This window comes from Pistacia vera, unplaced genomic scaffold (assembly GCF_008641045.1).
Source record: "Pistacia vera cultivar Batoury unplaced genomic scaffold, PisVer_v2 Contig196, whole genome shotgun sequence".
NCBI lineage: Eukaryota > Viridiplantae > Streptophyta > Magnoliopsida > Sapindales > Anacardiaceae > Pistacia > Pistacia vera.
In genome coordinates, this window is record NW_022195997.1 from 1,516,323 (window position 1) to 1,532,471 (window position 16,149).

Below are 16,149 nucleotides of genomic sequence, written 5' to 3' on the forward strand. Positions count from 1 at the left end.
TCTTTAATTCGTTTTTCAATTTAAGGTATATTTTGTTCTATGATCTAGAAATTCCTAAACTCCTTTAATACATAAGGTCCAAATTTAAACTCCGTGCACATAAAATCTCCAATATTAATGTCAAATGTACCTGGGATCCTAGTTCAATAGTTATTATGATCTACACGTTTTTATAAGATTAAGAAAAAAATTATATTTTTTATGCCCCAAAAACGTTCGGGTCACAAAATAGCTTTAAATTTCACCCGCCACTAGAAACACCACTTCCCCCAGGGCGGATAGAGTATGTTGAGGGTGGTCCTCAAATTAAAAAAAAAATTTAATTTGTAATTTTTTTACTTTATAACCATTTCGACTAAAAAATAATATAAATATTATATGCAATTAGTTTTTATCTTAACCCACCTTAACAAATTTTTGAATCTACTACTGGCTTCCCGTCCAACTTATACTTCTCCACAGGTGTCCAGTAACCACGTATAGAAGGTTATAATATAATCGGTGATCTGAATAATGAATAATTCATAAAAATAAATCTTTATATCCAGTAACATAACAAATATTTTCAGTTTATAATCTAAAAATTTCCCAATTTATTTCACAACGTTAAGTGCTAAAAGGGGTAAAGTTGTAACAAATCTAGTGGAGCAGAATTTTATACCTAGAGATTGAAGATTCACAAAAGCTTGACGTATAAATCACGTCAAACAAACGTAACTAAATTAAAAACCAATTAATCCCTTTAAGTTGTTATCAAGAACCATCATTATCATCATCCAAATATAGTTTTGACGTGTGATTTATTTAATCTAATCCTATCCTGTAGAAAAAGCCAGCTTCTGGTAAAAGGTATACGTATTTTAATTAATCAAAGCCAGCAAAAACAATGTATAAAACGTACACAGAATTTGCAGCAAATGTTTTCTCTTGTTTTGACACATTCTGAAACACTATGTTTTAATCACCACTGGGTGTTTCAGTGATCTATTAGGATTCTTGGATGTATTATTCAAGAAGTTCAAAATTCGATCCAGCTGCGTTGCTAATAAGGGTAGCCACTAAGGGGATTTACCCGGTTGTTAACTTCAAGGTCCTGTGGGATTAATTAAGGTGTGTACAAATTAATCCAGAGAGAAAAAAAAATGTTAACTTCAGGGTCTTGGAGGATTAGTTGAGGTGCGTACAAGCTGATCCAGACACTCCCGATCACTAAAAAGAAGAAGGAAAAAAAAAACATCATGTTACCCCGTTGTTAACTTCAGGGTCCTGAGTGATTAATTGAGGTGTGTACAAGCTGATCCAAAAAAAAAATGTTAACTTTAGGGTCTTAGAGGATTAGTTGAGATACGTACAAACTGATCCAGATACTCCCGATCACCAAAAAAAAAAAAAAAAAAAAACACCATGTTTTGTACTTCTTCTTCGTCTTCTAATTCTAGGTTTCTCAGAAGCTTTCTCTGATTATTAACTACTATCAATTTGTGCCCACAACTTTGACTGGTTTTGGGAGAAATCAAGAGGCTGGCTAGAGGCTAGGTGTCTGCTGCTGTCATTGCATGTTTGCTTTGAATCTTATATATAAAAAATACGAAAACATGACAATATTTTTAATCATTTTTTAAGTGCGAATTTTTCAAAAGCTTGCATAATCAAAATTCTTTGTGCTATATTTTAATTGTTATGTTGACATATCCTTGCATTTATTTATTGGGTTTATTAGGGTCACCGTCAAGTGCGCGTAAACGAATCCGAACAATCGACGTAAAAAACTTTTCTCCTCCCAACTTTAAGAAACTAACACTATCACCCCTGAATGGTGTTACTATCAGTTAAATAAACTATTAGCATTTTTTGTCAAATAGCTGGAAGATTTTGGTTCAATGACTAGGCGTTAGATAAACTATTGACAGTTTTAATCAAACGATCGACTGCTTCAAATATTTTTATAATTCTTGAATGTAAAAACTGTCAGTTGCTTGACCAAAACCACCTATTTTTACCTCTTCTACTCTCTTTTACTATTATATTTAACGGATAGAACCTTTATGTGGGGGTATGAATGTTAGTTTTTTAAAATTAAGGGGGGTAAAGTTACATCCGACTTGGGGGACAATCAATAAAATTCCTTGTTATATGTTTTATTCTTATGTTGGCATCTCCCTGTATTTATTTATTTGACGCCTTTATTTGTTTGTATTACATATGGGCATCAATTATTTTGTCAGCAAATGGGGTCAGTATTTTGTCACATCATGCACATATTTTACACTCGAAAAATAACATTCTAGGGTGAAAATGAAAAGTAAATTCATTTTATCTCTCACACTTCTTAAATTTTAGAAAGAGGGAATCAAAATTTCCCACCCAGGGTTTGGCGTGATTAACTTTTCCCACCCAAAATGTTTGAGATTTTTCTTCCCATCGTCAATCTCCGTCAATGGAATCTGTTATCAAATAGGGGTAAAAGAATAATACTACACATACATTATTTTTATACAACATTATATGGCAAGATATAATTGGGTGAAAGTTTAATTTTAACTTTAAATTAGTCAATCATATCTTACCACATAATATTGTATGAGAAATGTTGTATGAAAATAATGTATGTATAGTATTACTCGGGGTAAAAACTACACCAAAAAAAAAAAAGGAAAAAAAAAAAAAAAAAAAAAAAAAAAAAAAAAAAAAAAAAAGCCTATAATAACCTTTAATAATAATTAATGATACATTAATTATTAATTATTGATATAATAGTCCTAGATGTTGGGTTAATTTACAGTTAGCTTTGAAGGTCAAAATTTTAACTACATTTGTTATGCCTCAAAAGTCAAGCCTATGTCAGCACAATTAATGTCTCTCTGTACCAGCTGCCAAGCCCATATCTCCAAAGATATTCTCACCAACTTTATCTCATTTCAAAGAGATGAATGGACGAGAGCCTTCCATGTGTCAAGGCAGCTTGCAAAACACTCATTGTATTGAGTGCAAATGTGAATAAATGGATTTTCTCTTCCCGAAGAAAGGAGGCTGGAGGCTGGACTGAGATTTAGTTTCAATTCTTTCTCTTTGTAAAAACACTGTATTTCTTCATCTTTGTATGCCTTATGGGCAAATTCATAGAAGTAGGGAGAGATCAAATAAAATAACAGTGGATGTAGGAGTCGCTTGTTGAGCATCCGAACCACTATAAAAACCCCTTCTTGCCATTCTTTTATTGATTTTTTCTGCAAAATATATAATCTCAGCTCTATATTCAAATCTCATGGATCCATCACGTGTCTCCTGAGTCAGCTCAGCGTTTCCCACGTGCGAGTCGTTGGCGTCCAAAATCAAGCGTCAACAACATTAATTACCAATATAATTATTTAATAATGTGAAAAGACAAAATTGTTTCATTTTTTTATTTTCTTCCCATACTACGAATCATGGTTGTTAGTATCCTACGATACGCGATACATATCCTATGATACGATTCGATACGAGTCACTAACTATACATATAAGAGAGTGTATCTTAAACCTTTTGATACGTTTATGTATCCTACGATACGATATGTATCTGTTTATATCCTTAAAAATATCGATACGACTTTATTAATTTGGGCCAAAGGTTCAAAAACATTTTCAGGTCAAATCTGGGTCACCCAACCCAATTCACTAAAACCTGTCTAAATTTATTCATTTTGTATGGAGAAAGTAAAAATGAAGATGTATTGCCCATTTTGCATGATAATAATAACACAAGTGAAGTTATAGATATTGACATTGATTTTGAAAATGATATGAATGGCTGAGAGGAAATGATATAGATTCTTAATTTTGTGATTAATTTTGATTATGTAATATCATAATTTAAAGCCAATAATACTATAAAATTTGTTAATTAATCATGGGAATGATATTAATTTTTAGAAATTTTTTATTATTTTATTAATTTTTTTTGAAAAATACGTATCATGCAATACAATACGTGATACATGATTCGAAAAATTAGGTTCTCGATATACTATTTGACAATCATGCTATGAATAGGAATAAGAATCAAATACTCTTAGGCCTCTGTTTAATATGGATTGAACTATCTCACGACATTCTGAATTTAATTCACATATTGTTTTAATAAGTTGATAACCGATATTATCGTTAAAATAATATTTTATTTGACGTTATCAGATCAATAAAATTGATTTCATTCTTGCTTGACGGATGAGAGTCAACAGTAACTAATTTAATCCAATTTTTTTTTTTTTTTAACTTCAAACGTTGATCTAAAAATTTTCATGTATAATAATATCTCGGTAATATATATTATAATAGCTTTAATAATTTATTGATTATTATCAAAACATTATTATAAGACCTCATAGACATTTCCCCACTCCTAGAACACTTAGAATCGTGAGATTATATGCTGGATTAATACTTTTGTTAAAGGTGCTTTTTCCAACTTATAATCAAAGAATTGTAATTAATTAAGAATCTTAATTATTTATTTATTAACTACATTAATATGCATATAACAGTACTACTAATTAATTAAAAAAATATATTGACAACATCCTGGAAATTTGGCAAAGTTTAAACTATAAAATTTCTAAGTGTGTTTAAACCAATAATATGCATTTGTGGGTAATCCAGATGGTTATGGTGAATTAGAGATAGTATAGATAGACACACAGTATTAGATTCGATTCTCCATTTGAGTATACTTGTTGTGGGTTGCTGCATTAGTCTCCCCCGAGGAAGGAAAAAATTAATCATAAAGAGGTCGTGGCGATGAGTTGCTGTGTTAGTCTCCCACGAGGAAGGAAAAAAATTAATCATAGAAATGTTAAGCACGTGATTAATGTGTAGACTTGACTTAATTAAAGCATTACTCTCCCCCGAGTAAGGAAAAAAATTAATCATAGGGAGGTCATGGCAGTGGGTTGCTGCATTAATCTTCCCCGAGGAAGGAAAAAAATTAATCATAGAAATGTTAAAGACGTGATTAATGTATAGACTTGACTTAATTAAAGCGTTAGTCTCCCTCGAGGAAGGAAAAAAATCAATCTTAGGGAGATCGTGATAGTAGGTTGTTGCGTTAGTCTCCCCCGAGGAAGAAAAGAAAAATTAATCATAGAAATGTTAAGCACGTGATTCATGTATAAACTTCACTTAATTAAAGCTTAACTAGCTCAATTAAGCTATGGTTGCTGCCTTAGTCTCCCCTGAGGAAGAAAAAAATTAATCATAGAGGGGTCGTGACAGTGGATTGTTGTGTTAATCTCTTCCTAGGAAAGAAAAAAATTAATCATAAAAACGTTAAGGACGTGATTAATGTGTAGACTTGACTTAATTAAAGCGTTAGTCTCCCCTGAGGAAGGAAAAAAATTAATCGTAGGGGGGTTATAGCAGTGGGTTGCTGCGTTAATCTCCCTCGAGGAAGGAAAGAAAAATTAATCATAGAAATGTTAAACACAGAGATTAATGTATAAACTTCACTTAATTAAAGCTTAACTAGCTCAATTAAGCTATGGTTGCTGCTTTAGTCTCCCCTAAGGAAGGAAAAAAGTTAATTATAGAGTGGTCGTGACAGTGGATTGTTGAGTTAATCTCCTCCGAGGAAAGAAAAAATTAATGTGTAGACTTCGACTTAATTAAAGCTTAACTAGCTCAATTAAGCTGTTCAATTAATATGGACTTCAATAATTTTGTATTCCAAATTGTGCGGTTCATAATTAATTAATTGTCGGCTTCATCATGAGACATGGATCAGATTAACCTCACTACACCACTAGTCCAATTTTATTTGTAAGATATGAGAATTAAAACATAGTGGAATTCCCCACAAACGCAATAACTAAAAGTTATTGTCTATCTTTTTTGACCAAATAATTAGACGATACGTATAATTTGAACCATTTTAAAGTCCTTAATTGTAATTTCCATAATACTAAAGGTACAAAATTTAATTTTCTCTTAATTCAAATTAATTTATAATTGTTAGAAGTTGTATTTGTCTTACATCGTCAATTTGATAAATTTTTATTGTATATAAGTTGTTGGACTCTCTCTTCTTTTGAGCTAGTTTTTTAAAGTGAGTTATGCCCAAACGTACCATCACCCAGTGTAAAAAGGTGGCGGGATACTTAAACTCATTCTTATCATTTCTTTTTTATTTGTGAAAGAAAAACAAATCTCAAGCAATATATAAGAAAATTATGTACATTTTATATTTTTTTTATTAAAGAAATATATAGATGACATAATATATAATCATGCTTTTCATATTCTATTGCAGTCGAGAACAAAAATCAATGCAGAAAATAGGGAAAAATTTATAAAATACTTAAAAACAAGGAAGTACCTTAACCAAGAGTATTCATGTGTAAAACTAGTGCATAAAATCGTGTTACATATATGTTTATTTTCAAAAACCACGAATCATTATATTTATTAGATAGATGAAAAAGAAAAAGAAATACGAATATACATAAGACATAATACACCGTCATGCGTATTTTTCAAATACTCATGATAGCCTAAGAACCAAAAATTAGTGTAGAAATTTAATTTGTCTACTATGATATTCACATGGGTTGACCTAAACAGGTTTTCCTTCATGTAAATTACTTTCAATTCATCATTCTCATCCATTTCTAGTTTGACAAAACTCAAAACTGGGTTGGTAATGCTTTGACAATTAGAAGATTTTGAAAAAGTTCTTGTAAAATGTAGGGGCAATTTAGCTATTAGCCTGCCTATATCTAATCCTTTAACAACCAACTCACATAACTAAACTCTTTAAGAATTTGAAAACAACCCAAAAGCGCCCCCTGGAATTTCACCCTTTTTGACTTTCTCTTCCTTCCAATTCAGCTGCTAAATTACCAAATTCTCTCTCTCTCTCTCTCTCTCTCTTGCTGTCTCTCTCTCTCTGTATATGTATATATATATATATAAAGTCTCAGAATTCTTCCAATACCTCAGCTCAACCTTTCTTGCAAAACTTTCCCACCTTTCTGCCGATTTTTTTCCTTTTCTTACATAAGTTTTTTCAATTGTAATCATCTTTATAACCATACCTCCTGGTGAGTTTCAACCAATTTTTCTTGCCATTTTTCAGGATTTGTAACTCTTCCAAGCATCCTGGTAATGTCCCAGATATAAAAAATTCCACTCTACTTTGTCAAGTTTTTGAGTTTTTCATTATTCCAGGACGAGCCAATAAGCTGAAGAAATCCTGAGAAGATATTCAGAGAAAGTTGAAAATGGAAATCCAGGAGAGTCATCAGAGCTGGCACGAATCGTGGTCGGAGACAGACAGCAATCCTGGAAGCAATAGAGTCGGATACAGTGGACCTCTGAGCGGTCCGATTACATCCAATAGCAAGAAGAACAGCAGCAAGAGGAACAGCGCTAGGTTCAAAGACGACGAACGATATGTGGAGATCACCCTGGACATCCACGACGACTCAGTTTCGGTGCAGAACATACGGGGAGGAGGCTCGGATACGGCGTATTTGGCGAGTAGATTAGAGAGGAAGGCATCTTCTTCTTCGCTGGGATCGCAACTCTCATTTAAACTGAGGCAAGTTTCGCGAGAGCTGAAGAGAATGACTTCTTCCAAGACGTTCAACAAGGTTGACAGGTCAAAATCTGGAGCTGCTCGTGCCCTGAAAGGGCTCCAGTTTATGAGTAGTAACAAAAATATCGGAAGTGAAGGGTGGTCACAAGTTGAATTGCGGTTTGATGAATTGGCTGTTAATGGGATGTTACCTAAATCAAGCTTTGGTCAATGCATAGGTATGAAAATAATATTCTTTTTTGTCTTCTCTCTTTACAACTCCTGTTACAAATTCTCAGCTACAAACGTCCTGAACGTATTATCAGAAGGATTTGTTAATATTACTAAGAATTCTCATATGCAGAACGTTCACAGTATTTTAAAATCCGGGCCTGAACACTATCTGTAAAAGGTTGGTTAATAAAGAAGAGAATTTGATGAAGCTGATTAAATTTGGTGTAGGAATGAATGAATCAAAGGAATTTGCTAGCGAATTGTTTGATGCATTGGCTCGTAGGAGAGGAATAAATTCAGATTCAATTACAAAGGCTCAACTGCAAGGATTTTGGGAACAAATTACTGATCAGAGCTTTGATGCGAGACTGCAAACCTTCTTTGACATGTGAGATTATTTAATGAACATTTGATAATTTTTTTCCATGCAGAGCAGTGATAGCAATAGTATGTGGAAGTGAAATCTCAATTATAACCTCTTTCATGCAACATCAAGATATATTCCTTCTCAATAATAGAAGGAATCAATCCCGCATATAGTGCATATTGCATGTGCAATTTTTTAACCCATTAGTTGTTGACAAATTTAGGTATATGTCGTTGACTTTCCAATCTGTCTGTTGAAATTCAGTATTTATAGAAGAATTTGGAGAATATCAAATAATAATAATAATAATAATAATCAGTCCACACTCAGATGAACATGAGATTGGCTACAGTCAGAATCAAATTGCTTCAATTTAGTTAGTGTTTATGAGTTGCAGATGATTGTTCAATTTTTGTTCTAATGGAAATGTACCAAATGCAGGGTGGACAAAAATTTAGATGGCAGAATCACTGAAAAGGAAGTGAAAGAGGTGAGATTTTGTTTACGATTGAAAGGTTCAATGAAGTTTACATTAGTTTCTAAAAGGATTTATACATTAATTATTTATATTTAAATGTTATTTCACAGATTATTCTTCTTAGTGCATCTGCAAATAAGCTGTCAAAAATCCAAGAAAGTGCAGAGGAATATGCAGCTTTAATCATGGAAGAGCTTGACCCAGACAATCTTGGATATGTTGAGGTCAGTCTTTTTGGGCTCATTCTAGTCCAGGCCCAATGTGAACACATTGTTTAGTCTTGTTTTTGTTTTCAGATACTGTTTTCAGAAAATGATGAGGAGTTTCACCTGACAAACCTGAAGATAATAAGGTTAATTTTTATGTTTTCTGCAGTTGTACAACTTGGAAATGCTGCTACTGCAAGCCCCAAATCAATCAACTAACCTGATAACCGATAGTCGGATGTTGAGCCAGATGCTAAGTGAAAGATTGGTGCCAACCAAAGACAGAAATGTGATCAAGAAATGGTACAGGGGGCTAGCCTACTTTGTTGAGGACAATTGGAAGAGGATTTGGGTCATGGCACTATGGCTTTCTATCTGTGCAGGCCTTTTCACCTGGAAATTCATTCAGTATAAAAATCGTGCCGTGTTCGATGTAATGGGGTACTGTGTTACCACAGCTAAGGGTGCAGCTGAGACACTCAAATTCAACATGGCACTAATTCTTCTCCCAGTTTGTAGAAATACCATTACTTTGCTTAGAAGTAAAACCAAGCTTGGAGCTGTTGTTCCCTTTGATGACAACATCAATTTTCACAAGGTATGAATTATAGAGGTTTCTTTGTAACGAATAAACCGCAAAATTTTGTCTTTTAATAGTTTTCTAATGTTTTGATCTGTATAGGTGGTTGCTTTTGGGATTGCTATTGGAGTTGGACTACATGGAATTGCACATCTTACATGTGATTTTCCAAGGCTGCTACATACAACCGATGATGAGTATGAGCCAATGGAGCAATTCTTTGGCGAAGATCGCCCGGAAAACTACTGGTGGTTTGTGAAAGGGACTGAGGGTTGGACTGGTGTGGTGATGGTGGTGCTCATGGCCATTGCCTACATATTAGCACAACCATGGTTTCGCCGCAACAGGCTAAAGCGCCCAAAATTCCTGAAGAAACTCACCGGTTTCAACGCCTTCTGGTACTCACACCACCTGTTTGTTATTGTGTATGTTTTGTTCGTCATTCACGGATACTATCTCTTCCTCTCCAAGAAATGGTACAAGAAAACGGTAAGCTGCTTTAAAACTGGTAATTATACACTAACACTTATAATTCATATGAATTCTAACAATGTTTTGGAATGTTGCTTTAGACCTGGATGTATCTGGCCGTCCCGGTTCTATTATACGCATGTGAACGCTTGACTCGCGCATTCAGGTCGGGCTATAAATCTGTGAAGATTCTTAAGGTACATTAATCAACAATCCTGATGTCTAACATTGCATAATTTTTTGGTTTCAGAATGTACAAATGTAACATGCTTCATCTTTATAATTCAGGTTGCAGTGTACCCTGGAAATGTTCTGGCCCTGCACATGTCAAAGCCTCAAGGATTCAAATACACTAGTGGGCAATATATATTTGTAAATTGTGCAGATGTGTCCCCATTTCAATGGTAAATCTAAGGATTGAATTTGTACCAACTTAATTTCACAAAAACTTAACACAAAAATGCTAATAACTTTGGATCTTTACACAGGCACCCCTTCTCCATTACTTCAGCTCCTGGGGATGATTATCTGAGCATCCATATTAGGACTTTGGGTGACTGGACATCACAACTCAAAACCCTCTTCTCTAAGGTATGTCAGCCTCCATCAATGAATCAAAGTGGCCTTCTAAGAGCAGACGTCGGGGACAGCGAAAACAAGCCCAGGTAATTTTCCTTTTTTTAAGCTAATTCTTGTCTGGTAGGTTATCGCGCGCGTTAGAAGTATAATACAACAAATTGTCATATTAACAGGTTGCCAAAACTCTTGATTGATGGCGCATATGGAGCTCCTGCACAAGACTACAAGGAATATGATGTGCTCCTCTTGGTTGGCCTTGGCATAGGAGCCACCCCATTGATCAGCATTGTAAAAGATGTTCTTAACAACATTAGGCAACAGAAAGAATTGGAAGAAGGAATAGTAGAGGGTGGACAAGCCAAAAACAATAAGAAAAAGCCTTTCGCAACCAAACGTGCTTATTTCTATTGGGTCACTCGCGAGCAAGGCTCGTTTGAGTGGTTTAGGGGTGTCATGAACGAGGTTGCAGATTACGATCTAGACGGAATCATCGAGCTTCATAACTATTGCACTAGTGTCTACGAAGAAGGAGATGCAAGATCAGCTCTAATCACCATGCTTCAATCTCTCAACCATGCTAAAAATGGTCTTGACATCGTGTCAGGTACCCAAGTTAAAACACATTTCGCTAGACCTAACTGGCGTACCGTTTTCAAGCACGTTGCCATGAAGCACACCGACGAAAGAGTTGGTAAGTACTATATATTAATACTACACTCCCAAACTCTTCTCATTAACTTTCTCTCACAAACACGACATATCAGCTCGTAATTGATCAATTCGCAATGGGTTCTGTCTGCCAAACAATAGATCTTGTCTAATCAATTACGAGCTATCACGTTAACGTTTACGAAAAAAAGTTGTGAGAAATGTTTATCAACATCACTTTATTCTAACAATTATCACACTTGGCCTGGTCGCTAACACTCATATTTTATTTATAAGTATCAATATTTTTTGTTTGGTGCATAAGAATAGGGCGGTTAAAGGGAGACTAAATAATTAAAGTGATTATCTTTATTGAATATGGGGTTAAGGAAATGATGGGGATTTTGCTTTTTGTAACAGGGGTGTTTTACTGTGGAGCTCCAGGACTGACTGGAGAATTAAGGCGGCTAGCTCAAGACTTTTCTAGGAAAACTACAACCAAATTTGATTTTCATAAAGAGAACTTTTGAATTTGTCTTTAGTGCTTTTACTCTTTCTTTATCTTTTATTTTAAATTTAATTCTTTTTGTAAATGTAATATAAGTTTAATTTATGTGATGTTCCTTCTACAGCATACATAAATGTAATCTTTATAATAGTTTTTGTGGACTCTACTTTAGTTAAAAATGTAATGTTTCTTGTACTACTTGGAGAGATTTAATAAGATTTTACATATACTTTTTAATGAGAATTTCTTTATGATTATTCAGAGAGAGAATGATATTTTCCCACCCAAAGTTTGGCAAATATATATTTTCTCAGCTATAAACTTTGAAAAAAACATTTTTCCACTCATCATTAAAATTCAAATGTTAGTTTTAACGGCAAAAGAAGTAATAAATTAACCCTAAAATTAACATAAAATCAAAGTAGGGGTGAAAAATATATTTAATAAAGTTTAAATGGGAAAAATATTATCTAACCAGTTCAAAATTATAAAGTCACATAGTAAAGGGTATTATAGTATTTTCGTAGCTTTACCCATAAAAAATTCCATTGACTGAGATTGACTATAGGTGGGAAAATGTTTTTTTCCAAAGTTTATGGGTGGACAAAGTATCTTGTCAAACTTTGGGTGGGAAAATGTAATTTACTCTTATTTACTCTGGCCTTCCTCTATAGTAATGTTCTTGGTACAAAACCATATGCTTGAGTGCTTAAAATTCCCGTAGCAGAAGTATATCCGTTTGTTTCACTCTTGAGAATACTATTATTAGTATTCTGGATAAAGTTAAATAGTAAAAATAACTTATTCTCAAAATATTATTCTATATTATTTAATTTTATTTAAACCCTCTTAAATTTTTTAATTTAACTAAATACTTCTAAATATTTTTTTTAAAAATTACAAAAACACTCAGACCACTCTCCGACGGTGGTGGCCGACTGTTCGTATTAAATAGATGGATTGGAGGTGTTTTTGTTAACTTTTAATCTTTTATTATAGGGGTGTTTAGTAAATAAATAAATATAGAGAATATTTTTGTTAATTTTTAAATCTTACATTATAATATCCTTCTAATTTAACTTTTTCAAAATATTATTTTAAAAACTATCCTAATAACCAACCAACACATAATTACAGTTTGAATAAAGTACTGATTCACTCTCTGCTAGATTCAACTTGATTCTGGGCAGTGGGCCTCTAAGAATTTGATTACATTTTTGCATAAAGTTTCAGTTCAAAAAAGATATATATATATAAATAGATATACTCAATTCTGATTGTTTGTAAGTTTTTAACTTTAGAACCCATAAAATTATAACAGCTACACTTTAAATTTTTGAATCCATTTGATACGGTTTATTCAAGCAAAGCTTATAGAAGAAGAGTCTATTGAAGTAGAACTTACAAAAATATAGTATGCATTTGGTTTATTATTTTGGGTAGGATTTTGGGGATAGTATTGGATAATTAAATATGGGAGTATTACGAGGTAAAATTTAAAAATTTATAGAAAAACCCCCTAAGTTTGCTAATTTCATAAATACCCCCAACATGTAAATTGACAAAAATACCCCCACCACCTGCAGTGCCAAATTCTGGCCACCATCGCCGGAATCTGGCCGGAAAATCGAGTTACGACACAGATCGGTCGGATCTGTGTCGTAACAAGTCGTTATGGCCTTTTCCGGCCAGATCCACCACAGATCTGGCCGGAAAAGGCCAGATCTACGGCCTGTCGTGGCCGTCAACGGCCCAAAAAGGCCAAAACGACGGCCATCTTTGGCCGTCAGCGACGACCAAAGATATGGCCGTCGTTTTCGGTCAACGATGGCGAAGATTTGGCCGTCGTTCACGGCCAGATCTGACCTTTTCCGGCCAAATCCGTGGTGGATCTGGCCGGAAAAGGACAGATCGGTGAACTTCCGGCCATTTATGGTCGGAAGGTTGGCCGTTGTATAGATTTCGGCTAGCACCGACGGTGGTTGCCGGAATCTGGCGAGTATGGGTTGTGGGGGTGTTTTTGATAATTTTTAAACTTTTTTTTTAGGGTATATTTGATGAAATTAATAACCTTATGGGGTCTAAAAGTAATTAAAAAAATAGGGTAATATTCTTGGAATAACGTGCCAAACATTATTTGGAGAATAGGATCCAGAATCTGGATAAAAATAGTAAGCCAAACATAGTGACTTTTATGAAAAGATTTCGTGTTAATCAATCTTTGACGAAGTGATTTAAAGTTTGTAAGTGATAGGCCTTTAAAACTATATAAGGTTTTGTATATTCACATGTTAGACACTTCGAAATGTCTACACCTAATAATTTTTTTCAAATATAATTTTAAATCATCCAAATTTAAAAAAAAAAAGAAATCAGAGTATATGCATAAAAGAGTGACAATGCATACATGAGATAAATATGTTGATACGAGGAGTAACGTATTTACTAGTTATATCATTTGTAATCGTTTGAATCTGAAGACGTTCTTCGAACCAATCGAAACACCCAAATACTGGGTGAAAAGCGTATGGAATAGAAAATTGGAAACTTTAGGGTCCGTTTGTTTTGTTATTTTGGATAGAATTTTGGAAATAATATTGGGTAGTTGAATATGGTGAGTATTACGAGATAAAATTTAAAAATTCACAAAAAAAAACCCCATAGGTTTGCTAATTTAACTAAACACCCCAATATATAAAATTTTATAAAATGAAAAAACACCCCACCCACCCACAGTGCCAGATTCCGACCACCACCACTGGAATCTGGCCGAAAAATGGCGTTATGACGCAGACCGGTTAGATCTGATCGGTAGTGCGTCGATATGGTCTTTTTCGACCAGATCCACTAGTGATCTGGCTGGAAAATGCCAGATCTACAGCCAGATCTAGCCTTCGATGGCTGCAAAAGGCTAGATTTGGCCGCAAAGATATGGCCGTCGTTGACCGTCAATGACGGCCATATCTGGCCTTTTTCGGCTAGATCCAGTGTAGATCTAACCAGAAAAGGCTAGATCGACAAATTATCGGTCATTTCCAATTGTTTCTATGTCGTTGTGATAGATTCCGGCAACTACAGACGGTGGTTGCCGAAATCTGGCAACCATGGGTGGGTGGAGGTGTTTTTGTTAATTTTTAAACTTTTTTTCTAGGGGTATTTATGATATTAATAAACTTAAGGGGTCTAAAAGTAATTAAAAGAATATAATAGTATTTTCTAAATAATTAAACAAACAGTTATTTTGGGAATAAGATTGGAAATAGGGTATGAAATAATAAACCAAACGGACTCCTTAATATTTTGGTTCAATCTTATCTGAAGATACGAAAGAGTTAAAAAAAAAAAAAAGAGCAATAGCATCAAAATTTAAAACTCTAGAATTGGGTTTGTAATAAGTAATTCCAAAACCCAAGTTGCTCACAAAAAGCTTTGAAGGAGGAGAAGCAAGTTAAGAAGAAAGGAGATGAAATTAAATAAACTATCTAAATATAGATAGTTATTTCAAGAAGTAGAAGCTTATTATTGTGTCTGGACTCTGGCCTTAATAAATAAAAACCAAAATTAGCTTGTTGGAGCATTAAGATGGAATAGTTTTGCAATTAATGAAAGAGTAACTTTATTCTTTGTGATTCCTTGCAATCAAAGTTCTTACCACTCCTCACAAAATCATAAATGCATTGCCAAAATTAAATCAATCCCTTATTAATGATCTTTTCATCAAATTAGAATACAGTAAAAACCCTGTCCAACCCTACAATATTTGTAAAGTAAGAAATAATTTCCAAATTTGGTCAAGAGTCTCGATAGGTTTTACGGATTCGAGTTTTAAAAATGAAAAATAATGAGCAAATTTTGTTATAAGTTTGAAGTTGTTTTACATATCTGAATAGGAAACTATATTTTCATCGAACCTATAATCTTTGAAAAACGAGAAACAAAAATTAAACCAGAAAATTGAACTAATGACTTTACTAAAACAAACCATTTAAGTTTAAACTAACCTAAGTTTACAAGAGCAAATTACTAAAGGGTAACTAATAGAAAACTCATGATTATACCTTTGTGTCATCAAAACCTACAATCTTTTGTAAAGTAAGAAACAATTTTTAAATTTGGTCATGGGTTTTAACACGTTTTACGAATTCGAGTTTAAAAAGTGAAAACAATGATCAAATTTTGTCATAAATCCAAACTCTTTTTACAGATACGAATATAAAACTATAGTTTTATCGAACCTATAATGTTTAAAAAAACAAAAGAAAGAAGATTGAACTCTTGACTAACTGAAAACAAACCATTAAAAGCACTAGCCTTATGGTTAGATGGCAAAACTTTAGCTATCGGATAAATTACTCAGAAGCTTTGTGTTTAAGTCTAATAAAGTGGTCACCTATCACGTTTGTGACTTATCTGATCCGTTAAAATCGCGAAAAATAATTGAGATGCACGCGACCTGACCTAGACACCCTAGTTATATAACCCAAAAAAAAAAAAAAAAAAAACCATTAACTTTACCCTAAGGTAAGT

At 33.6% G+C, this 16,149-nt stretch overlaps 1 protein-coding gene across 1 annotated transcript; it reads left to right on the forward strand.

Annotated features, from left to right (window-relative positions):
* Nucleotides 1-6,963: 6,963 nt before the first annotated feature.
* On the forward strand, nucleotides 6,964-11,823 carry LOC116127850 (respiratory burst oxidase homolog protein B). The gene is made up of 12 exons (XM_031413510.1): nucleotides 6,964-7,075; nucleotides 7,203-7,790; nucleotides 8,014-8,173; nucleotides 8,594-8,642; nucleotides 8,741-8,854; nucleotides 9,006-9,434; nucleotides 9,519-9,905; nucleotides 9,989-10,084; nucleotides 10,176-10,291; nucleotides 10,376-10,552; nucleotides 10,640-11,157; nucleotides 11,535-11,823. Exons 2-12 carry the CDS (start codon nucleotides 7,256-7,258, stop codon nucleotides 11,642-11,644), a joined length of 2,691 nt encoding a protein of 896 aa, XP_031269370.1. The 5' UTR covers nucleotides 6,964-7,075; nucleotides 7,203-7,255; the 3' UTR covers nucleotides 11,645-11,823.
* The last annotated feature ends 4,326 nt before the right edge of the window (nucleotides 11,824-16,149 follow it).